At 46.3% G+C, this 25,911-nt stretch overlaps 1 protein-coding gene across 2 annotated transcripts in view; it reads right to left on the minus strand.

Moving 5' to 3' along the window:
* The window catches only part of GSAP (gamma-secretase activating protein), a 57,430-nt gene that overhangs the window by 20,656 nt on the left and 10,863 nt on the right, over positions 1-25,911 (minus strand). For both annotated transcript variants that reach the window (XM_081023565.1, XM_081023564.1), the window contains 17 exons: positions 25,821-25,890; positions 24,568-24,624; positions 24,388-24,476; positions 24,102-24,171; positions 23,249-23,295; positions 22,236-22,340; positions 18,792-18,851; positions 18,147-18,190; positions 17,217-17,302; positions 8,571-8,648; positions 6,179-6,256; positions 4,737-4,829; positions 2,628-2,845; positions 1,990-2,059; positions 1,545-1,627; positions 1,010-1,063; positions 108-236 (listed from right to left, as the gene is read on the minus strand). In XM_081023565.1, coding sequence (XP_080879691.1) covers positions 108-236; positions 1,010-1,063; positions 1,545-1,627; positions 1,990-2,059; positions 2,628-2,845; positions 4,737-4,829; positions 6,179-6,256; positions 8,571-8,648; positions 17,217-17,302; positions 18,147-18,190; positions 18,792-18,851; positions 22,236-22,340; positions 23,249-23,295; positions 24,102-24,171; positions 24,388-24,476; positions 24,568-24,624; positions 25,821-25,890 — 1,431 coding nt within the window. The remainder of the gene's footprint in view (positions 1-107; positions 237-1,009; positions 1,064-1,544; positions 1,628-1,989; positions 2,060-2,627; positions 2,846-4,736; positions 4,830-6,178; positions 6,257-8,570; positions 8,649-17,216; positions 17,303-18,146; positions 18,191-18,791; positions 18,852-22,235; positions 22,341-23,248; positions 23,296-24,101; positions 24,172-24,387; positions 24,477-24,567; positions 24,625-25,820; positions 25,891-25,911) is intronic.

Raw genomic sequence — 25,911 nt, forward strand, 5'->3', positions numbered from 1 at the left:
AACCACTTTGAGCACAATGTACTTGTGAGGAACACAGTATACAGATAAATTGGCTGTGACAAAATGGAAAGTCTGAACCATAATATTCATTACTGAGATCCATTTACCTCATCTGAAAGCAGTTTATCCCGTTCCAGCCTGAGCAGCTTGCTGTTGAAACACATGTGTGGGTCAAAACACCTGGAGCATTCCAAGCTTGAACCTAGCTTTTCCCAGAAGCCTTTGCACTTCTGTACCTTAAGAGTGAGAGAGAGCAGAGACGTTATTTCCTCCTATAAACAAAAGTTAAGCAAAAGAAGATAATGAGACATGCAAAGAGCTTTAAAGTGAGTGATAGAGAAATTTTGCATCACCCAGACATTAACCTGTTGCACAGCCTCAAAACTGCTAAGTTCAAATGTTTATACACTGAAACAAAATACATGCAACCATCATTTTTCTCCTGAAGATGGGGAATCTTGAGAGTAGGTTTGGTTATACTAAATCTTCAGATATTAACTTCAACAATTTAGTTGCATGTTGAAGTATTTGGCAGTGACCTTGCTTGTAATTTTAACGCATGCTCAACGTTTTCACATCAGTACAACATAAAATGATTATGTTGAATGAAACATTCACATGGATTCTGAAGGAAATATGAAGTCAAACAATAGTCCTTGAATCCTGCCTGCTCCTGCTTAAACATCTGCCATATAAAATCCATGAGGGTGTGGAATTCTGATATTACTCTATGAAAAACAGTAAATGTTGGAATCATTTCAAAATCCAGGTGCTTAAGGCATTTAGTGCACCATTCAGTCTCGGAGTTTGCAGGTATTGCCTCCTGCAGCAAGTATGCGACAGTATTTGATAAAACTGTTGAAAAACAATGTGGAACAATAGTGTCCCCTAGTGGCAATTTTGTAAAATATGGTGAATTACACATACAGGTAACCTACATAAGTATTTCTGAAAACCACAAACATGCAACTCACTATCCTGCTAACAAGTGTCTCCTATGCAGACATACCTTTAACACAGGTAGTGAGATAATGTGTGTTCTGCATACGATTCCAGGGAGATCCTACAAATACAAGAACACAAGATCTTAATCTAGGCTAGGGATGTGGCACCAATTTTCCCTGCAGACTTGGATAGCAGGCTATGAAAAAAAGGGGGAATAGTCTTCTCTTCTGTGCTCAAGGTTGCTTCAAGACAACCTGCTTATTAAGCATTCATCCCAATTTGTTTGCAAAAAAACTGCAGGGAGGTTAGACAACTTTGCGTCAACCAACTGTTGCTCCACATTTTTCAGTGCGTTTTCCTGTAACTTTGGGAAGTCCCATTTTGGCCGTGGGTTTGTTGTGCAAGAGTAACACATCCTCTGTAACTGCACAACCTAAATTTGCTGGTCTGTGACTGAATCCCACACAGGAACAGTGGCAGCCTGATACCGCCCCCAGTTTCCAATTATGGGGCCATATTAAAGAGGAGCGATTACAGACTCTTAATTAAATCCTAGCTGAAGAGAAAGGGTAAGTTCTTCAATTCTGCATTTGTCTTACCTCATTCCAGTACAGGAGTGGTGTATATGGTAAAACACTATCCAGTTTGCTGTCCTTCAGACACATTCTCCAGTACAAAGAAGCTGAGAAAATTGAGAGAACATTTCAATGAAGGCTTTTGGCGACCTCCAAGTCAACGTATTTCCTGCAAGTGTTCCAAAAAATACCAGGAGTTCAAAGAATATATCAGATATGAAGAATCAGCATGGGTTTCCTTGGGCTTCTCAGTGTAATAGCTGGACCAGCCCCTGGAAGACCATGGTTCAAATTCTCTCTCAGCCATGAAGTTCTCTGAGTGACCTTGGGCTAGTCAGCCTGACTTAAATTCCCCTCCCAATGGGTTTCTCCTCCAATGATTCGTGACCTCTGAATTTTTAGGCAAACAAACTCATGTGTACAGACCCCACACTACTTCCAGTCTGATGCCAGTCCGAGAAACACCTACCAATGAGAAGTTCCTGTATGGGGTCAAATGTAAAACAAGTGGCTGCGTTCTCTATAATCCACTGGATAATCTGTGAAAGTAAGAATATAAAATGGTCAGCACAGATTGAGGTGTGAAGGTTTACAGTAAAAATATAAGGACTTTAAATCTCTGTGCTTTGCTTTCCTGAGTTAAGACTAAACACATGCCACCTTCCAAATAACCTACAAGCAACAAAGCTTCTTCCTCCTGCCATTTTGATTGGCCATGAAGTCTCCCCAAATCATCTGAATCTTACTGTCGTCTAATTTTTTGCATGCAAATTTATACAATGAGTGCAGATTATCTCTGGAACATTTTCTAGTTTCCCCAACTCTCTACCACTGTACCCATCCCAACCAGATTGTGGCTTTGTTCTGACCTACTTTAGGGCAAGCCAGTGAAACTCGTTGCGAAGCTAAACTTCTGTAGGAGCTGCGTTAAAATTCCTACATATATTTGGGCTCCTGCTTTCAGATTGTGGCATATTTTTAATGCCAATATTGGGACACATGGCTTTAGCAACTATTTGCTTAATAAAAGGAACTGTGCTGCTATGTTTTACACACAAAATGGCATCCACCTTTGTGCTGCATGAAAAAAATGAATCCTTTTCCCACCTGGGTTTCCAATTCCTTAGTGCTTCCAATATGCAGAAGTAAACAGTGAAGTGCTGCCAGTCTGTCGTTATCCGACTTGCTGTTCCACAGAAACTGCAGCAAGGCCTGCCTGTTTATTGCAATGGTAAATATGCTTCCTGTGCCGCGATCCAAGACCATCGACTTGAGAGGGGAAAGGAGGGCGTTCGTGTGCAAACTATTAATTTTTGCATTCCCACCTGAATAACACAGGGTTGCAGAGAAGTAGTTTACATTTCACACAGCACACTGAAATATACAAATCCCCTCGTGCCCCAGTGTAATTTCCATGAGGAACAAGCCCTATAATACACCAGTGACTTTTACCCTTCGTTTTGCATGCTTCAGTGTATGACTAATGTCTGGTATATACAGCGTGCTTTTCAGGTGAGTAAGGTTGGTGGCATTTCTTAGAAGGGCTGCAATGCTTTTGCCTTTAGGAGACTGAAAACATGAATCAAGGCAGGAAAGGAACCTCCTGCATCACATGTTTGCCTTTATTCTAAGAGCTTTCGAAAGTTGTGGCTCCTGTGCTACGAGATCCAAGAAAGCTAGCAATGACACATGACACATGACCAGTATTTACATTAAACTAATGAAGGGCTCACCAGATTTGAAGGGAGGGCAATGGAGGATGCTCATCCACCTCACCCAATCTAACAACTATATGGCTTGGTAAAGGTAAAGGCAAAGGGGCCCTGACCATTAGGTCCAGTCGTGACCGACTCTGGGGTTGCGGCGCTCATCTCGCTTTATTGGCCGAGGGAGCCGGCGTACAGCTTCCGAGTCATGTGGCCACCATGACTAAGCCGCTTCTGGCGAACCAGAGCAGCGCACGGAAACGCCGTTTACCTTCCCGCCAGAGTGGTACCTATTTATCTACTTGCACTTTGACGTACTTTTGAACTGCTAGGTTGGCAGGAGCTGGGACCGAGCAACGGGAGCTCACCCCATCGCGGGGATTCGAACCGCCAACCTTCTGATCGGCAAGTCCTAGGCTTTGTGGTTTAACCCACAGCGCCACCCGCGTCCCTATATGGCTTGGTATTACATATTTATTTCTTAAATTGATATCCCACTCTTACTCACGGAGAAGTCCAGGCAAGCAAATAACAAATGAAAAAGGATTTAAAACCTGACATAGAACCCCCAAATACAGCCCCCCCTCAGGGGGTACAGCAGTTTTGTGGGGGGTGGGAGAGGTAATTTTTGTCAGGATGTCAACATGGAGGGAGAAACTTAAAGCTCCCGTCTCGTCATAAACCCATTCAAACCTTCCTATGGGATCATGTTTTCAAAGTGGGGGGAAATATCCCACATAAACTGCCTAGCTTGTCTCACAGTTGGAAGAGGAAAAGGTAGGATCACATTCCTGTTTTTGTTTTATATTTGGTGGGTGGGAGCAGGTAAAAGAAAACTAGAACCATGCAAGCATGCAGTAAAAACGAGAAGATAAAACAACGAGGCTGCAATTCTAGACACAATTTTATCTGGGAATAAGCTAGGGTTGCCTTATTTCAAAAAGTGAAACTTAGCCAAAATTGTTGAGTTTTTTGTTGTCGTTGTTTTGGAAATTTGCCAAAATCCAACACGGGTTGCCATACGTTTAAATTTTCAAGGACATTTCAGCAATTTGTGCCCAGACACTGCTTTCAAATTATTGCAAGGTCAAGCTCAGTAGTTCTCATACAAACCCCTTTTTGAAATTAATGGGGCCTGCGCAAGAGCATGTTCTCCTGTGCAAACACCCATTAGCTCCAAGGCATATGTGGTGAAAATATGCTGGTGGAAGATGCCCTCAGGGCATGATCTGTCTGTGCACTGAGTACATAGTGGTGTAAATGGCATCTTTGCCAATTTGCCGAAATTTCATCATTAAAGAGCCAGTGCAGAAAACTGGGAAAGAGCACGACAGTACACACTGCCTAGAGAGCTTGAGGCTTTGCTTTGAAATTTTTCTAAAGTTCATTGTTCTTTCTATTTTGGATTGTCCACGTGGGTTTCATTTCTGTAGAGGCACCTGAAGGACACAGAAGGACTTTCTATTGAGAGAAGCTGCTGCAGAACTAATTGTTAAAGAATCCACTGTACCTGTTAGAAAGAAGTTATAGCACATCAAGTCAGGATGCCGAGTGTTGAGAAGATGCAGGAAGTGTCCAGGTAAGTAGACAGCCACATAATAGTCTGTAGTTGTTTTCACAACAACCAAACATACAGACGTTTTTTTGGGGGGGGGGGAACAGGAGAGAATTGTTAATTTTGAGCACTTAATTATCCTTACAGCTCAGGCTTATTTGAGAGATGAGTTATTCAGAACTATTGTATTCAAAATATTGTTACAGATTTGGAGGGGGGACCCCCTAAACCCTAGAAATTAATAAATGGTAGGATTTTGATTATTTGGGATCTGCAGGGAGAATACAAGCTGCAGAGGAATTCCTGGGCTAGCCTATGCAAAACGACCTGGCCACGCTAGGGCCATTAAGAAACAATGAAAGGCCATTGAGGGCCATTGGCAATGCAAGAGAACTGCTTTCCCCACCTTCAGGTGTGAACAGAGACAGGGGTATGGAAGGTTGCCTGGGTAACTGTGTGTCTAGTAGCAAGGGGTTCTGGGAATAAGAAGCAGGAAGAAAGCAGCCATCTTGGGCAGGCTGGCTGAAAGATGACTGCACTGCTGCAGGTATAGGGTTGTATACAAATTTAATAATAATAATAATAATAATAATAATAATACAAGCCCCTCTTGAAATAACCATGCATCCTGAACATGTAAATAGGTGAATAAACTACAGTGGTACCTCCAGTTGTGCACAGGATCCGTTCCGGAGGAATTCGCAACCAGAGGCGCCTGTTCTGTGCATGTGCGCACAGCGAAACCCAGAAAAATACTTCCGGGTTTGCTGCATTCGCATCCTGAAGGATACGCAACCAGAGGTGTGCGTATCCAGAAGTACCACTGTATATTTTTTAAAGCTACAACAGCCTCTGCCATGTCTCAATTCTCCAAAGGACCATAGACCCCATGGGCTCTTGCCGCTGCTCGGCAGAAAGAGAGGGAGGCACCCAACTTTTGTAACAATATTCTATGTATGTTTAATCTCATTAAAACCAGAATACTTGTATCCTGTATGTGTGCCAACTACATGACTCCCAGCCTAGTTTCCTTTGCCAGCAAAAACCACTCCTGTGTCTCAGAGGCACAATACACAAGACAGCAAGATTTATGCATGCCGTGCCACAGGAAATAAGCAGCCTGGTTATTCTCATTTCCCCCAAGAAGCATGCTATGGTCTCATGACCGTAGACAACTAAAGCTACTTGCTAATGCCAAACGAAATGAAGGTCAATACAGAAAGATTTGCTTATTTAGCAATCATCTTGGGAAAGCGTAATAGACTCATGTAAGACAAAGGAAGGAAAATATGTACATTTCCACTTTTCACAATAAAAAAACCACTTAAGGATTTTTGATCATAATTGTATGTAATCAAGGGAAGTACTGAAGGAGAAAGAGGAAGTTAGAAACTTACCAAGATTTAAAAAAGTAAGATCTTTCACTTCTGAGGAATCCCCTCTTTCCAGAGTAATAGTGTATATTTTACTATAACCTGCAAAGGATTAAGAGGGGGTGTGTTTTTGTATATCACAGACACAAAGTCAGTTTTATACAACTATTCCTGAACAAATAATAGAAAAATAGAAATTGGAAAGTTCCACCTCAGCTAGGTTTCCACCTTAAATTTGAAATTGTCATTCATTTGCATCTCTGCCGCTCCCAATGTCGCACATATGCCTCTCTCTGTGTGAACATGTACATCTCTGCGTGCTGTGGTGGAAGAAGGGTGTAATTCAACAAACTTGACATGTGAGAGCCTAACTCTATTGCCCCATCTGCACATGCTCAGGAGTATTTCTTCTGGTCCATGAAAACTTATGCCATGATCAATTTGCTATTCTTTAAGAAACCACAAGGCTTACTTTGTGGTACTTGAGGGACGAGACCAACACGCCGCTCCTATCTGCCATCCCGAGCCGCTCTTGTGAAGCCAAATTGTTCTCACTCCTAGCCGACCAGAACAGCTCGACAACAGAGAAGGTTGCTAAATTTATCGAGAGAGCAATGAGATTGAGAGCTGCCATCTGAATGACATCAGTGTCGTCACCCGGATTCCTCGTCTAGGATCTTATCATTATTATCATTATGTTTTATTATTAGTATTTTATTATCTCTACCAAGTTTTAAGTACTGAGATTATTAACTTATCTGCATCTGGTTATTATTATCTTTCTCCCTGTCCTGACCATCCCTCCGAGGTTATATTTATATTTATAATCTTTCAATTTGGCTGGTCTATTTACTTAACCGACCTGGAACAATCTACCAGAGAAAAGGCCGCCGCCCATGGGACAGGGGGTCATTGATGAATGATAATCCAGCTTTTACCTAGGGTTTTAATAGGTCATAAGATTATACAGTAACTATATTTGTAATGTATTTTTGTCGGTGTTTGTCCTTTGATGCTATGGCCTGTTGGCTACGCAAATAAAGTCCTTGTTGTTGTTGTGGTACTTGATTTCATGTGTACCTTTAGGAAGGGGGGGACGTCCTAGTTTGAACTGTACCAGAGCTCCAAAATTTCTTAATTCAGCATTAGAAAGAAACCACTGCCTCACCTCATAGCAGAGGTTACTCCTGAACACAGGATGGGCTGATACACAAGGTCTAGACCACCATATGAGGAGGAAGTGATCTGCTTCCCATGCATGGCCAATGGGAGAGTTCAGTGATGGTGTGGATACAACCCTACAGCCTGAAAGGTTACCCACCCCTTTGCTAGAAGCTTCTTAAACATCAGAAATCTGCCTCGGAGGAAGTTTGGATTAAATGCTTTGGAGCCTATGTATATCTACTAAGAAATGAGGCCTACTGAATTCCCTGGTCGTTTCTCTCAGATAAGTGGGTGTAACATTACAGAACCAACTCTTCTGCTTCCGCTTGCATCACAAAGTTCAACTTTGAGCTGCAAATTATTATTAATTTAATCTTCTTGGGTTGTGTTGCTGTTCTGCTTGCACAAAAACTCCTCTTGCCTGCAACCCCTCTCCCTCGCACCCTCAAAATCTGTTCCTGAGGGTTGAGGGACCCTCGAGAGGAGATACTGGGAGCACAAATGCAGAGGCAAAGAAGGGAAGTTCTGTTGCGCAAACAAGACTCCATTTGTGCAGCACTGGATAAAATCCTCTGGTTTATTCACTGAAGTGCAGATATTCAGGTAATCGTGTCTGGGGGAATGTGGTTCCCATTTATGAATCAAGGAAGCCAAGAGCAGGCCTTGAATAAATTTACTAAGCAAAACCCCAAAAAGCTTTGTTTAAATAAGTACAATAAATTTCAAGCAGGCAAATTCCAAAGTCCTCTTGCAAACCATAATATTAATGTTGTAGAAATACAGCTTAGATTGTGTTGACAATGCAAAATTCTATGATGGGCAGATCACATACATTTGTAATTCTATGATGGGCAGAGAGTACTTTTGAATTCTTGTATTTTACATCAACAAAAACAATGAATTCAAGAAGATATTTTCCATACAGTTTTATTAAATAGTTCTTTCCTTTTGGTGCTTTCACTATCTACTTTATTCTTTACAAAATTAAATAATTGAAATTAGACGTATTTGCTTTTGAAAATTTGGATATGAAACAAAAGCAAGTGTCAAAGGGGTAAGGAGGATTGAGGGGACAGAGATTAAGATAAATACAAATCCTGTAACAGAATGAGGCCTTCTAGAATACAAATAGCAAAGTTTGGACAAGATGCATTAGGCTGCCATCCTATCCACACATACCTGGAGAAGCCTCACTGAACTCAGTTGGGCTTACTTCTAAGTAGACATGCACAGGAGTGCCCTATTAACATACCTTTATGTAAAAAGGACACGGAGTATGTTACTTCTTCAGGACTAGCAGGAACCAGGTTACAGCATATGCAGAGGCATCCTAGAAAAAGAAGAAGAAAGTGTGTTCCACACAAAATTGCAACTATAAAATGTCCACTTTAATATTAGAAAAATGAAGTGATTAAAGCCCAGTGAGGAATGATACTTCCATGGCTACATGCATATCTGTGAGTCATCTCCCTGTGGTGGTTTAGTTAACAATATCAATGACTTTTCCTTTGCAGACTTAAAAGGAAACAGAATGGTACTTGGCCTAGATCCATTTCTTTAGTTCCCCAAACTCTTTCAGTCCTAGAAGCTGAAGGAAGGAAATTTCAAACACATCTCAAACAGTTTGACCCCTTGTGCTCAAAAACATGGTAGCTCTAACCTTTCCTCTCTGAACTACGCATTTTGTTGTTTGCTCTAGTAACATTCAAGCTTCCTGGGAGGAACAGCTGTCCCTTCTCTCAGACTCCCTGAAAAAAGCAACTTGTTAAATACCGTACTTTTCCGTCTACAAGACGCCCCCATGTATAAGGTGCCCCCTAGTTTAGGGAAAAAACCTAGTCTTATACATGGAAAAATACAGTACTTAAGTCACTTGCAGCTGTATTATACTGGAAGCTGCAGAGGATATTTCATTTCAGTTTTTCCAGCCTAGCCACTATGGAAGAAGAGTTCAGATGCAGAACACACGTTATCTTTCTGTACGGTCATACCTCGGGTTATGAACACTGTGGGTTGCTGACTGTGCTGAACCTGGAAGTACTGGAACGGGTTACTTCCGGGTTTCGGCGCTCGTGCAGAAACACAAAATGACACCATGTGCATGGACAGAAGCGCCAAATTGCGCCACGCACGTGCACAGACACGGTGCTTCAGGCTGTGAACGCTGCGGATTGCAAACATGCCTCCTACACGGATCACGTTCGCAACCCGCGGTATGACTGTACTGCCAAAATGTGTTGTAGTCATCTCTCACACACCTGTAACACTTTAGAGGACAAATACATGTGATATTGTGCACTTAAGGTGTGAATATCAGAAGTGCTTCCTAAAAAAAACCTTTATGCATGTTGGATAGTTGTGGCTCAAAGATCTAAGACATATATGCTCATTTATTATATAATAATGTGGTGTGTCATCAAACAAGATCATCCTTAAACCTGAAGTACTGGTACAGTGGTGCCCCGTAAGACGAATGCCTCGCAAGACGAAAAACGCGCAAGACGAAAGAGTTTTCCCTTTTTTGAGTCGTTCCGCAAGACGAATTTCCCTATGGGCTTGCTTCGCAAGACGAAACGTTTCGTCTTGCGAGTTCTTGCGAGTTTGTTTCCTTTTTATTAAAGCCGCTAAGCCGTTAATAGCCGCTAAGCCATTAATGCCGCTAATAGCCGTGCTTCGCAAGACGAAAAAACCGCAAGACGAAGAGACTCGCGGAACGGATTAATTTCGTCTTGCGAGGCACCACTGTATTACATTTTGGGAGTTCTAGTAAAATTTTCTGCTAGTAGTGGAAGTGGAATGAATTCAGTTGAGAGACAGGATGATTACACCTCTGAAAAAAGGTTTGCTTTTCATGTCTGTATCAAGGCAAAACACAGTAATCATCAAACACCTTTCACGTTACCAAAAGAAATAAAAAAGCAGATCAGTAACGTACATGTCAGAGCTGCTTCCAGATCCTAGCTCACAGAGGATCACGCTAGCCAGCGATCATTAAATAAAAGTCTTTATTGAGTTACAGTTTCCATTCTCAAGCTGCTGCGTGCAACTCTACGTCTCATGGTTAGATCGGCGAAGCTCCATCTGAGTCTCCGCCCCTTGTACACCAACTTAATATCCTAGCCTTGCTCCACCTTTTCCGCCTGACTGTTCTTCTCTGGGTCCCTCTGCCCCCCGGGGTCTCTTCCTTCCGGGATTCCTCTGACGCTGACGCTGACCCCCCTGACTCTTCTCCCTCCTTTCGGCGGGCTTTAGGACCTGGCTCCCTTTCCGGGCTGCCTACTGCGCCACCTTCCTGTGCATTTGAACTTGTCGCGCGCGCCCAACCTTCCACCTTCCGTCTGACCGTTTCTTCGCTCCCCGATGGAGGTGTGGCCACTCCTGACTCGTGCCCTCCCCCCTGTTGTGAGCTGCCAGCGCTTGATCCCTGGCGCCCTTCCTCTTCCCTGCTCTCTGGCGGTGACGCTGGTCCCGATTTCCAACTGCTCCCCTCTGAGTCCCCTCTGGCTCTATCTTCCTGGGGTGTCCCCCTAGGCTCCCCCCTTGCCCTGGCCACTGGTGCTCCTTTCTGTGAATCTTCTGATTCACTGGAAAGACTCGGAGATCTCGGGTCGTCGTCATCACTCATCTTTTCTTCTGCCTCCTCTCCCTCGCTCTCTGTTTCCTCCCTTGCCCTTGCCTCTGCTCCTGAACCCCTGACATCCATCCCCCCCTCGAAGCCCCCTCTTCCCCCCTCCCCTCCTTCCGGTGCGGGATCTGGGTGCTGCCGTGTCAGGGGGACGAATGTCGGATACAGTTCGCTTCCCGTGGCGGGCCGCCATCCGAAGTCTTCCGGTTCTTCCTCCCTGCTCTCGTTGACGACGGTCACCTCCGCTTCCATCTCTGTGCCGCCGTGCTCGAAACCCGGGTCGTCCCCGAAAACGTCCATGTCCGTCTCTCCCTCGTTGCCTTCTGGAGACGTTGCTCGTCCTGGACCCTCCAGCCACCTTCTGCGGAACTGCTCCTCTGGTCGATCATCCCACCAATACGAGGGTTCTGAAGCAGATCCCGAGGGTGACCCCTCTGGGGAACGGGCGTCTCGTGTCGGTTCCTCGTCCGAGTCGAACCCCCGGAACGTGCTGGCTGAAAGCGTGGGCGTGAAAAGCCAGTCGTCGAAAAAGTCTGCTGGCATTGGCCTATGTGGGAAGAGGGCATGAAACTCTTCTTTGAGCAGAGGTTCGTCTAAAGCGTAGCCCGGCACCCAGCTGTTGGCACTGGCCGGGGTGCCCTCCTTGGCGAGAAGGTATTCTACCCCCTCTTCCCCCCATCTGGAGTCCAAAATCTCCGTGACTTCGTTGATGCGCTCCTCCTGTGCCACTCCCCTTTGCCCGGTTCTCTCTCGGAGCGGACCCGGTGCCGTTCCTGGTTCCTGAAACCTGTGAGGTGCCTTGTAGGGAGTGAGCACCGATCTGTGGAACACCGGATGCATTCTGGAACCCTCCGGAAGAGCCAGCCTGAAAGCCACCGGGTTGACCTGTTCGTCGACTTGGTAGGGCCCCAGTTGTTTATGCCCTAGTTTCTTCTTCGCCAACGACCTGGCCGGCACTGCGTGGGCTGCTAACCAGACCCAGTCTCCCACATGGATCTCTTCGCCAACCCTTCTGTGTTTGTCCGCTTGTACCTTGTATGCGTGTTTAGCCAGCTCCAGGTGCCGCCGTAGCTGATCGTGGACCTCCTGCAACTCCGACGCGAACGCATCTGCTGTCTGCGGCTCCCCCTCCCCCATTCTTTCCAGTCCCGGGAAGGTTCTGGGGTGCCTCCCGTTGTTGGCGAAGAACGGCGTGACCCCCGTGGACACGTGCTTCGTGTTGTTGTAGGCGAACTCGGCGAGAGGCAGGTAATCCACCCACGTCGCAGGCTGTTGATTCGCATAACATCTCAGGTACTGCTGCATGATGGCATTGACCCGCTCCGCTTGCCCGTTGGTCTGCGGGTGTCTAGCCGACGCCAGGTTGATCTTGACGTTCAGGAAGCCCATCAGCCTCTGCCAGAAGTTTGAGATGAACTGTCGCCCTCGGTCGGACAGAATAGACCGCGGCAGACCGTGAACCTTGAACACGTGGTCTATGAACAGTTTGGCGGTTTGTTCCGCCGTGGCCACCTTCGCACACGGAATGAAATGTGCCATCGTGGAGAACAAATCCACCACCACCAGCACAGCCGTCTTGCCCCTCGAGCTGGGCAGATCCGTGACAAAGTCCAGGGCCACTCTCTCCCATGGCTCGAACGGAGTTTGCAGCGGTTCCAGCAGTCCGGCCGGCGGTCTGTGCACTGGTTTGGCCCTCTGGCAGGTGTCACACCTCGCCACGTAGTCCGCGACTTCCCCTCTCATTCCGGGCCACCAGAAGTCTCTGGCTACTAATTCCACCGTCTTCTCCTTGCCAAAGTGCCCGGCAGTGGGCGCGTCGTGCAGCTGCTGCAGTACCTTGGCGCGAAGTTCGTCTCCCGGCACGTAGATGGCCCCTTTACGGATGAGCAAACCATCTCGCAGCTGGAACTCGTCGGTCGCTGCCGTGCCCCTGTGCACCTCTGCCATCTTTGCTTGCGCGAAGGAGTCATCCTGCAACGCTCGTCGCACCGCATCCAGGTCAACTGTTGCCGCCGCGCACGCCCACACTGTCGGTGCGAAGATGTGCATGGCGGCCGCTGGCGTTGCCTCCTCCAGATACTGTGGCTTACGGGAGAGAGCATCCGCCATGATGTTGGTGTCCCCCGGGACATACTCTATTCGGAAGTCGAAATTCGCAAAGAACTCAGCCCAACGTATCTGCCTCTGGTTCAGGAACTGTGCCGTGCGCCAGTGCTCTAGATTCTTGTGGTCCGTGCAGACCTGCACCGTGTGCTTGGCGCCGATCAGGAAGTGCCTCCACGCTTTGAACGCTGCATGAATGGCCAGCAACTCCCTGTCCCAGATGGTGTAGTTCTGTTCGGACTTGCTGAGCTTCCTTGAGTAAAACGCTCCCGGCCTCCAAACCCCCTGCGGGTCTTTCTGCAGCAGGACTGCTCCCACGGCTCTGTCCGAAGCGTCTGTCTCCACCCTCATCGGCCTGCTGGGGTTGACATGAAGCAGCTGCTCTTCCGACGCGAAGAGACGCTTGAGTGCCTGAAAGGACTGCTCCGCCTGCTCTGTCCAGATGAACTTCTTTTTCTTGGAGCTGAGCGTGTCCGTGATGGCCGCTGTCTGCATCGCAAAGCCTTTGATAAACTTGCGATAGAAGTTCGCGAAGCCGACAAACCGTTGGACCTCCTTCCGGTTGCGTGGGCTTTTCCAATCCAACACTGCTCGGACCTTGGCGCTGTCCATGGCGAGCCCTTTATCAGACAACTTGTAGCCCAGGAAATCCACCTCGGTCACGTCGAATTGGCACTTCTCCAGCTTGGCGTAAAGCCTATGTTGCTGTAGCCTGCTCAGCACTTCCTTGACGTGTCTGTCATGCTCCTGCTGCGATTCCGAAAAGATCAGGATGTCATCCAAGAAACAGACGCACGTCTTGTAGAGGAGCCCCGCCAACACGTGATGCATGAAAGCTTGAAAAACGTGGGAGCCATTTTGCAATCCAAAAGGCATAACTCTATATTCGTAGGTGCCCAGGGGCGTGAACATGGCTGTCTTCCACTCATCTCCCTCCCGCATGCGAATGAGGTTGTATGCCCCTCGCAGGTCCAACTTGGTGAACACTCTGCCCTTCCGTACCTTTGCGAGGAGGTCGTCGATTCGGGGCATGGGGAAGTCCGATGGCTTGGTCACACTGTTCAAGATGCGAAAGTCCACTACAAGTCTTTTTTGGGGCGTGTCCCGCTTCTTAACAAAGAATACCGGACTGCCCCCCGCTGCCTTGGACTCTCGGATGAAACCGCGCTCCAAATTATGGTCTATGAACTCTTTGAGTTCCTGCAGTTCGTCCTCAGACATGGAATACAGCTTCCCTTTGGGCAGCGCCGCCCCCGGCAGCAGGTCAATTTTGCAGTCATATGGTCTGTGGGGGGGTAGCCTGTCTGCCTCTTTCTCGCAGAAAACCTCCAAAAATTCTGCGTACTTGTGGGGAACCGCTTGCAGCGTGCCTAGCTGCAGCTGTGACTCCTCTTCCCCTCCTTCCTGCCTGGGCACGATGCAGTGTTCAGCGCAAAAGGAAGAGCCGAAGGTCAGCTGCCTCTGGTACCAAGCCAGCGTCGGGCTGTGCTTGTCCAGCCAACTCATGCCCAATACAATGGGCGTGTCCGATAGTTGAGTGACATTGAAGCTGATGATTTCCCTGTGATTCCCAAGTCGCATCACCATTGGTGGCGTCTGCTTCACCACTTGCCCCCCTAGCAGCTCCCTGCCATCCACCGTGACAACCTGCAGGGGCAGCGTGGCAGGCAGCAACTGTATAGCGTGCCGGTCGACAAAGTCCTGCCCTATAAAGTCCGCATTGCTTCCGGAGTCAATGGTGATTGGCACGTCCATGGTGATTCCATTGGGCAGCTGGAGCGACGCGGTGAGCTTCACTACCGGTTTGGGCGGGAGGGGGTCCATGGGCTGTAAAATCTCTGGGGACTGCTTCACTGACACGTCTGGCTGGGCCCCAGTGCCTCTTCCGCCAACCAGACTCCTTCGTTTCCCTGCTGTGGTTGTCCTTGCTGCGTTGCTGCAGTTACCATTGCTGAGGCTGCAGTGTGCTTGTGGAGCCTCTGGGGACACTCTTTCGCCATATGCTGTGGATCATCGCAGATGTAACACTTCCTGTTCCCTCTAGGAGGCTTCGCTTTCACTGCTGCCGGTGCTAGGGCTCTGGCTGCTGACTGAGCCCTTGCACCTCCAACCTCCATAGGTTCCGCTCCTCCTCCTGGCGGAGGCGTGGATTGCGCACGCGCTGCTTCTCTGGGAAGGAAGGAGGAGCCCCTGGCTGGTTCGCGCCCTCCACGCCCTTCGTCCCTGCTCCACGGACGTCCTTCCAGCCGCACCCCTACCGCCAGCGCCCTCTGAACGATCTCCTGCGTGGTCCGGGGTCTCTCCCCCCTCGCAATTTCATCTTTAACCGAGCCGTGCAATCCCTCCCAAAACAGGTCTCTTACAGGAGCCGAATCTCTGTCCCATTCCAGGGCACTGACCAAAGCGAAAAAGCGGGCATGGTACTGCCTTACGCTGGCCCTCCCTTGCTTCAGTCCATGTATCTCCTGCCGAGCAAGATCCACGTCAATGCTTGATAAAAAGCACCCATCCATCGCTTTAATAAAGGCATCCGCATTTTGGAGCGCCGGATCCTTATCTCTCCACAAATTGCGCAGCCATGCTTTAGCATCTCCATGCAAATGGGACATGATGAATCCCACCTTCTCTTGCTCATCTCTAAAGTCTTTGTTCAGCAGTTGCAGTGCACACATTACATCTGCTCTAAAGTTGGGGTACTGTTGCAAATTCCCATCGAAGTGAGAGACCAGACCGCCTGTTCGTCTCCCCAACCCAATCCCCTCCGGTTTGGGTGTCAGTTGCCCTTGCTTCGTAAGCACTTCCAACCTGACCTGGAGATCCCTGTAGGCGGCAGCTGCGTCCTCCTCTCTCTTCCTGGATGCAAGAGCCTCGGCATTCAGTCGTGTCACTGCTTCTCTGAGTTCCACTATCTGCTGTTCGGCCGTCATGTTGTCTGCCGTTCGTGAGCTCGCTAGTAGGCACCCGCTTTCTCTCCTCTCCGCGAGGACGTAGATGCCCACAATCTAGAGATGGAGCTTACTGTCAGAGCTGCTTCCAGATCCTAGCTCACAGAGGATCACGCTAGCCAGCGATCATTAAATAAAAGTCTTTATTGAGTTACAGTTTCCATTCTCAAGCTGCTGCGTGCAACTCTACGTCTCATGGTTAGATCGGCGAAGCTCCATCTGAGTCTCCGCCCCTTGTACACCAACTTAATATCCTAGCCTTGCTCCACCTTTTCCGCCTGACTGTTCTTCTCTGGGTCCCTCTGCCCCCCGGGGTCTCTTCCTTCCGGGATTCCTCTGACGCTGACGCTGACCCCCCTGACTCTTCTCCCTCCTTTCGGCGGGCTTTAGGACCTGGCTCCCTTTCCGGGCTGCCTACTGCGCCACCTTCCTGTGCATTTGAACTTGTCGCGCGCGCCCAACCTTCCACCTTCCGTCTGACCGTTTCTTCGCTCCCCGATGGAGGTGTGGCCACTCCTGACTCGTGCCCTCCCCCCTGTTGTGAGCTGCCAGCGCTTGATCCCTGGCGCCCTTCCTCTTCCCTGCTCTCTGGCGGTGACGCTGGTCCCGATTTCCAACTGCTCCCCTCTGAGTCCCCTCTGGCTCTATCTTCCTGGGGTGTCCCCCTAGGCTCCCCCCTTGCCCTGGCCACTGGTGCTCCTTTCTGTGAATCTTCTGATTCACTGGAAAGACTCGGAGATCTCGGGTCGTCGTCATCACTCATCTTTTCTTCTGCCTCCTCTCCCTCGCTCTCTGTTTCCTCCCTTGCCCTTGCCTCTGCTCCTGAACCCCTGACAGTACACATAATATATTACTTTGAAATGCAAGAGCTGTTTCGTTACACCACTCTTGAGCTCAGGTACTGATGTGAATATATCATTTGTGCCTTACATGATTTGTGATGCAGACATGCTCTTGTCAGCAAGTTTCATGGAAGGAGTGATAGAGAACAGAGTGTGTCCCAACTTAAGTAGAGAAGAACAGTAATTTAAATAGGCATGTTTCTCACAACAAATGCTAGGTTCCTGCATGACGTTTTCTGGCATTTGTGTCTAACTACAATAAATACCTAAAGGGGATAAGTTTACTGTATGATGGTGAAAGATAAGAAAGAATTAAGCTGCAAGTAAAACTAAAAGGTTTGGGTAAATTAGGTTCACAAGTCTGTGTCTCATGTATACATTACCTGTTTCACTGGTAAAAACTTGAATATTCAAAGGTTTAGATATCATCTCTTGGTCTTGAGAACAGTTAAAATCCAAATTCACAGATCTAGGAACAGAAATATGAATTTGCTTCTTTACTCAAAATAGTGACATATTTGAAGCCTTGCCAAGATCAATCTGCAGCCTAAGTTAGACACTGGCAGCCCTCAGACAAATTTGTCATTATGAGACTAAGCTGCAGGGAGTCTTCTTCCCCTTGGTACACAATAGGAGACTGGAAGCTTCTGCTTCTAGTCTGCAGCAAACCATAGTTTGCTGCTTTGTCTGAATGTGACAGGCTATGGCTTGTGCAAACCACAGTTTACCATTACACTAGGATTCCAAATACAATTCCATAATTGTCTGGAAACCTGATTGGCTGGCAAGCCATTGTTTGCACAAGGCATAGCTTGTTGTGTTTTATTAAGCATATGAACTCAGTGCTTTGCTTGGACTCTTCCTCATAATGACACAGTTATGTCTGAATTGAACCTTCAGGAAATGGAGTCATCTTCATCAGTTCTTGCATCTTTGTATATATGCAGAAAAATTCGAAAAGAACTAAGTTGTTGCTGCATTGAGGGAAGCACGGAACAATCACTGACTGCTTTTAGGCTTGCCAAACAGAAAACCAATTCATAAATATACATGGGATATCAAGATGCAGAAAAGAATCTGCAATCACTATCTACATTGAATAGTGTGCCACTACAGCGCTAAAAGAGCACTCACAAATGGTCTCCTCTAGAATTCGCCTTCCCAACGGCAACACCTCCTGACAGGAAATGATTTTACAACTGGTTTGGAGTGGGGAGATGTATGTGTAGCAGCACACGAAGCTGAGATGTTGCTTAATTCAATTCTAAATAGCTCTGAGGAAAACAGCTAGAATGCACTCCGCCCAAACTCACTTTAATCCTATGTCATCCAAGTTGATATCCAAAGGTGTTTCAAGCTGTTGGAAAACAGAAAGGCACTAAGTAATGGACTCTGCAGAAATGGCAAAGCTGACAGCGAAATTAAGAGATCAAAATGATGAACTTTTCATAGAATGGAGGCCTTTTGTGGACTATTTAAACAGCACAATCCTAACCATGTCTATTCAGGAGTAAGTCCTACTGAATTTAATGGGCTTTAAGGTAAAGGGACCCCTGACCATTAGGTCCAGTTGTGGCCGACTCTGGGGTTGCGGTGCTCATCTCGCTTTACTGGCCGAGGGAGCCGCCGTACAGCTTCCGGGTCATGTGGCCTGCATGATTAAGCCATTTCTGGCGAACCAGAGCAGCGCATGGAAACGCTGTCTACCTTCCCGCCGGAGCAGTACCTATTTATCTACTTGCACTTTGACGTGCTTTCGAACTGCTAGGTTGGCAGGAGCAGGGACCGGGCAACGGGAGCTCACCCAGTCGCAGGGATTTGAACCGCCGACCTTCTGATCAGCAAATCCTAGGCTCTGTGGTTTAAGCCACAGTGCCACCATAAGGCTACGATTGCAGTCTAGATCAACAGAATGTTTGTATTTTGAAATGAACAAATAAAAGCTTAATAGAACTTACTATTAGTTTAAAGTTTTTATCAGGATAAAACTGGATGCAGTATAGTGTGTCCCTTGATTCCTACAACAAAGAGAAACTTTATTGGCATACATTTAAACCACTGGGGAAGAACTGGACATTATCTTGGCAAAGCATGCTCATGCTGGCTAAGTCAATGGGAATGCATGCATGAGGAAAATAATTCTGTCCTCTGCTCTTGAACCCATAGTATCCCCCTAATGCATCTCCGTACAGCCAGGCTCACTGCTAGCTTTAGAGTCCAATTTGTGAGAGAAGAAGAAAAAGCATGAGAGCTGGGTCTGACCTTGTAACATCTAATTCTGGCCTTAAAAGCTCTCCATCCTTAAAATATATGACCCTTCTTTGAACATATGTGCCCTGAAGCAATTCAGAAAGAAAGTACAAAAAATTCACCACAACAGAGCTTTGATACTTCCTTCCTGCCTCCCCCAGACTGTCTACCTTCTGTCTGTAAATACTTATGGTTTTGCTTACCATAAAACATTGTTTGCAGTTTCATAAGAGGAAACCTTTTGTGGGTGTCAAGCTGCTTCCCATTGCCTTTTGGCACAGACATGTTAGAAAAACTGCAAACACTATTCTCAGTTCAGAGAGGCTTTTGAAAACTCAGAGTAGCTGTGTGTTTTAGTTTTAAATTACCGTGTTTTTCGTTCCATAGGACGCTCCGTCCCATAGGACGCACCTAGTTTTTTTGGGGGGGAATAAAGGAAAAAATGTTTTCCTTTATTCCCCCCCAAAACCAGGTCGGGGAACAGTGGGATGGCAGCGCTGCGCCTCCCCGCTGTCCCCCGAGCTTGTGGGGCTGGCCAAATTCTGCCCGAAGCGCGGGGCGCTCTGCTTCAGCGCGCTCCGCGCGCCGGGCAGCAGGCTGCTATCCGCAGCGTGGGGAGCCCTGCGGGAACTCCCACAGGGCTCACAAAGCTGCGGATTTCTGCCCGGCGGGAGGGGCGCTCTGCTTCAGGGCCGGGCGGCAGGCTGCTATCCGCAGCGTGGGGAGCCCTGCGGGAACTCCCGCAGGGCTCCCCAGGCTTGCTGACAGCTTCCTGAATCCTGGAGAGCGAGAGGGGTCGGTGCGCACCGACCCCTCTCGCTCTCCAAGCTTCAGCGAAAGCCTGTATTCGCCCCATAGGACGCACACAGATTTCCCCTTCATTTTTGGAGGGGAAAAAGTTCGTCCTATAGGGCGAAAAATACGGTACAGTCTACAATTTGCAACAACATTTCAGTAGGGTTAAGTACATTTGCCCTGCACAGTTTTTAAAAGTTGGTACTAGGAACTCTATTAACAACAGCAGCAAAAACCACCACAAAAGTATACCTCTCCTGCAAGTCCTTATGAAATGTGGCCTCATAGCTAGATCAGCAGTTCTGAATTATTTGGGGGGGAAAGATGCCAGGCTGTGACAGAAGGGCACCCTAATCTGCACACCTGGGTACACTTCTGGTGCTAGTATTTTTTTACTTTCAGGAAAATGACATTTTTACAGGCTTGCTACCAAGGAACTCCGACTCACTGTCATTTTAAGCTTGGCCATAGCGCCTTAAGTTAGAAATCTCCCTGATGCCTTTCAAGTGCTAATATGCAGATACATTAGGCACTCAGAGAGAAGTTGAACTTGAAGCTTGTACTGGGTATCCTCAGTTTAGATCAATAGTGGACTCTTGCTGACAATTTTCCATGTGTGTATGTCTATGTGTATATATTCAACACACACCCACACACACCAGTATGAGACTTCCAGAACATACAAGTGCCTCTCTTTCTACTTGACCTCCAACCCACATCATGATTGGACCTACTCAAAGCCCTGGTAGAAGAAGCTCTGTGCCCATGGCAGGTCAGCACGCTCTGACATGTCCCAATGCAAATATATGCACACTGCAATCTGCCTGTACACCACATACCTCTGCACTGTGGTTGGAAACGTGAATATCTTATCTAATGAATCTAGTATTTCCTCACTCTTCATTTAGTATAAACCTCCCAGGAAGAACTTTCTGACAGTAAGAGTTGTTCGACAGTAGAACAGTCTCCCTCAGGAGGTTGTGGACTCTCCTTCATGGGAAGGTCTTTAAGCCGAGGCTGGATGACCATCTGTCATGGATGCTTTAGCTGCAACTCCTACATTGCCTTACAACTCTACAATTCCATGAGTATTATTCTCTCCCGCAGGGAGGTTCTTTCCCCAAAAACATCAGTCTTCATGGGATCACTCCACCCCAAGTCAGCATGGCTCTTCTCCCTGCCTCCTTTCCCAGTGCTCTCCCCCACTCCATCTTTTTATCGTTTTGTATTCAATTTAATTAAAGACCAGAGAAAAGCACAACCTGTTGTCTCACGTTACAATCCTCTAAGAACATAAGAAGAGCCTTCTGGATCAAGCCAATGGCTCATCTGGCCCCGAATCCTGTTCCCACCGTAGCCAACCAGATGCCTGCAGGAAACCCGCAAACAGGATCCAAGCTTGCTGCAGTTTCCAGCAACTAGTATTCAGAAGTAGTACTGCCTTCAGCTGCAGAAGCCGTGTATAACACCAGGCTTTGGAGACCTGTGGGACTCTGCTAGTCCTCACTTCCCCATCACAGACCTAAAGGGCTTTATAGTTATTGTCCCCTAAAGAAGAAAACTTCTTCCCCCCTGCATTTGCTGTAAGAGATACTCTCTGCCCTCCAGCTTCCTCTTTCATACCTTGTTTCTGCTCTTTGCTTCTCCAATTCCTCTATCAAGCCACAGATGCTGGTAGAAAGAGCTGTTTATAGTCCAACTTCCCACCCTAATCTGATTCAGCCACATATGTCTCGCTGGGTCCTGCTGCCCTCTCCCCAGAACTCTTGGCATTGAATCCATCCAGCCTCTACCACTTTGTAGATTTCACCCCATAGCTGCCAATCCAATTTGAATGCTGCCTCTGTAACCAATCTTTTACTTTCCTCACAAACGGAATATTAATCACTCTCTTTCGTAATCAATTGTTCTAAGCTTTGGCCTGCAGTCTTTTGATTGCGAATACCTTCTGGTATAAAATGCAATTCATTCCATGGCTGAAGACTCTGCTCGTGTTCACCCCAGAGATGAACATGGAACTGTAGACACATAGGGGAGAAGCTTCCACTGAATTTTGCAAAATCAACACTTAGTCACTCAAGAATCCATTCTCACTACTAGATTCCCAATATTCAACTCAGTAATACAGGATCCCGTTCCGTCTCCAATAGGTAATCACATTTCCCCCCCTACTCAATTAAGTACCAGGGCATAAATGGCAGGTGGCATGAAAGTCTAATTTTGAGGTATATTTCAAAACACATTTCTATCTCCCTTATTATCAGAAACCCTGCTACTATTTTAAAATGTAACATTTTCACTGAATAAATAGCATGCAAGTGCGTAACCAAAGCAACAAAATATTGCATATTTTCAACCTTTGAGGCAATGTAAAATAATGTTTGCTCCAGCATATTCCACTGGGCCCAAAAGATGTCGTCAACAATTCTTTGTCTTGAAAGCTGGCTTGCATTTTCTATCATCTAGAAGGGACAGAAAATCAGCATTAATCAGGAAAAAAGTGAAACAATGTGTGTCAAATCAAATACACTGCAGTAACTAGAGACCTGTTCAGGTAACACTCCCAGAAACTCAACATGTGCAGTTTAGATAAGAATGCAGGTAATGTTTCTTTCTGACCATCCCCAGCATGTAGAAAAACACCTGACCTGAATAATCCTGCAGCTAGTTTAGGAGGACAGCCAAGACCAGGGGTCTGCAACCTTTAAGACAAAAAGAGTCACTTGGACCCGTTTCCGAAGAAAAAAAAACTGGGAGCTGCAAAACTCGTCATTATAAAAATAACTTTTTGTCACTTTTTTATTATTTCTTTGTTTGACCCCTCAGAATTACTCCTCCTCATAGAAATAAACGTTAAATTAACAAGTTACCTTTTTGTGTGTGTGTGTTCTTCACTCCCCTTCAAAACAGTGACCAGCGTACATGCCCCCTTTCAATGCAGTGACCAGCGTACATGTACCAACGTACAATGTAGCGGGCGGGCAGGAAGGTGACGTCGGGACGGTGCGTGACTAACACACACCGCCCCCATGCGACGTCACAGCCAATACAGCGCCTGCCACAGTGGGGAGTGTCGGGGCGCACAATGCGCCTCCTCCCCTGGCTAGTATCCGCCCTGGAGCCGCGGCAAAGGTGTAAAAGAGCCACATGCGGCTCCGGAGCCGCAGGTTGCTGACCCCTGGCCAAGACTATGAGTCACCAAACTAGATTAATGGCAAGATCTTGCCAACTTGTACTCCAGCTGGGGGCTGAATTTGGCCATCTAGTTGCTGACCTTATCAATATTACACAATGACAGTCCATAAAAATATCAACCCAACCAATTCCACTTGAACAAAAGAATTAAAGGGGAGTGGGTTAAGCTTCTTACCACACTGTCTCCTTCTCTGACAACTTTGATGTCGATTTTTTCAATATCTTAAAATTGAAAAAACAATGTCATTTTGTGACTATTTATGTAGTACAGACACACAGATCATCAAACAATTCAATGGATATTTTGCTTCTAAATGATGAGCACATTTGTGCCCGCATATCTGCACATGAGTGTTGAATAATAACACAATGCTGGTGCAATATTGAGCTTCTGAAAGCATACTAGTACAGATTTAGTGTGCGATCCTCTGCTTATTTACTAAGACTTAAGTTCTATGGTACTCCCAGGAAGATGGGCATAGGATGGCAGGCTGAATGCTACATTCTAAGACTCTGTGTGCTGGTGCTAATGTTCAACCTGGCAATTTGCAAATGGGACACAACAACATTTTTTTTACAAATAAGGGCAAATTGTCGGGTTGAACATTAGCACACACAGGGTTGAACATCCAGCCACACAGAGTTCTTTCTTGTGGTTCTAGGTCTGCGTGAAACCATTCCCACAGTTCCTCTATAAAACTTAAAGCTTTTTCAAAGAACCCAGGAGGTTCTGGAAAGAACAGAACAATGCATTTTCACAACCACAAGGTCATTTTAAGAGACTTCCCCCTGCCGCCAGCATTTAATCAGAGATGGTTTTCTAAAACTGAATGCCACCCATGAATGCCACTCAGGCTTAGATCTTTTTCTTCTCCCAACACTTCCTAAAGCAGGATTTAAAAAGAGAAATGGACCTTACAGCCATATTGTCTCCAAAGCAGGAAAAGACAAGACACTGCAGAACACCCTACCAACCTACAATCAAAATGTACATTTTATCAAAATGCTTTTTAAATTTAAGTACTTACATTTATCTTCTGAAATGAGCAACAGGTAGCTTGCTGGAGAAGCAAATGTGTCTGCAACTGGATAAACAAACTGTAAAAGGAAATTGTTCAAAGATAACAGGCTTGCTGTATTGAGGCGAGATAGCTGGCTAATGGTGTTCTGCATAGTCTAATTGAGAGAATGGTATTGTTATTGTTAAATTCTATTTAAGATAGAAAGCAGGCTTTATGTCACTTTGGCACAGAAAACAAACCTAACGGCTGTTACTACACACCTAATCATGAAAAGTTTGCAAATATGACTTACCTGCACTCTGATCCAGCTATCCACAGCCTTTAAAACTTTCACATTATTTACTGGGTGAATTTCAATCAGCAAGGTCAGACATTTAGACACTAGGATAAAAGCAGAATTAACATAAATCGGTCTGCTGTTTGTAAATTATATCCAACATCCATTTAAAGGTGTATCAAATGTTTTAAGTACCTGGGGGAAACAAGAGATTTGCTCTTTCTTCTGTTGTTGACTGGAGAAAACTGACCGCTAATAACAACAAATATATAGAAATTGTAAGCGTCATATATTGAATTCCCACAATTTTTGTTTGAGGGAAATTAACAAGACTTTCAAGGGATATTGCTACAGTGGTGGGGATCCTCAGTCCTAGGGAATGAATGTGGCCTGTCTAACGCAATTGTATTACTACTATGTTTATATTACTTTAAAGCAATGCTATAATAAAAACGTATTGTGGTTAGCTCATATTTAAAAACGAATACTCATGTGTGCACATCATACTAAAACCATAATTTAGCATCATGGGCATGAGAAGGAACAAGATAAGGCAAACCTTGGAATTTCGTACTTCCCCTTCCTCTCCTCCTCCTCCTGCAAGACTAGGAGCAATTCAGAAGCTTTGATTTCTGCTTCTGATTAATGACAGTATTCTGTGTTGGCCAGACCATAACTGTGCTTAATTCTAACTATGTTTATTTTAAACAAGCCAACTCCAATAACGTGGTTTGAAGTTGGCTTGATTGAACTGGCCAGTGTAACTATCTGCAGATAAACAAATGTGGAACCACATGTTTCCAAACTCCTCCTCCTCCTGGGCTTGGAGGAGCAAGGGGAGAAGAGGAGCCCAAGATTCCTTCCTGCTCATGCATGTTGCACTAAACGATGCTTAAGTGTACAAATGTGAAACCCACAGGCCCACTCCCTCACCACACTGCATGCTAACATGCCAAAGCCTGCATTAAAAATGGCATAACTTAGATTATACTGCAACACTTGAAGGATTAATGCTACAAGTTAACAAGATACAAGGAGTCTTCATACAGAACCAGTCTTAGAAATTAGCCAGGCGCGTTTTGCTACTGCCGTGGGTCCAACTGCAACTATGTGAAGATTTCCGGGGCCAAGTTGGCGACCACAATTTAAAAACCTCTCCCTCAGTTCATAGTTAATACCATTTCCATTTCCACTGTGTGTGTTTCTCTTCCTTGCATACTGGGGCAAGTGAATTGTTGTAAGACCAAGCAATGCAGTTGAGATCATAGAACTGTAGCGTTGGAAGGGATCCCGAGGGTAATCTACTACAACCCCCTGGCAAATAGATATTCCATTGTGGTGATTGCAACCTAGATTTTAGGTGCCATTTGTCACATAGCTTATATATCTGAGTTTCTAACACTGTACAGAACATAACTTTAATGAGAAAGCAACAGGAAGGAGCTTACCCAGCAATGTCTTCTCACTGTTGACAGAGCAGCTGATCATGTGCAAGTCCTTTTCAAAAGTATATAAGTGCTATTTGGGGGGAAATGTTTG

The sequence above is a fragment of the Podarcis pityusensis genome, assembly GCF_964106645.2.
Source record: "Podarcis pityusensis genome assembly, chromosome: 10".
Taxonomy (NCBI): domain Eukaryota; kingdom Metazoa; phylum Chordata; class Lepidosauria; order Squamata; family Lacertidae; genus Podarcis; species Podarcis pityusensis.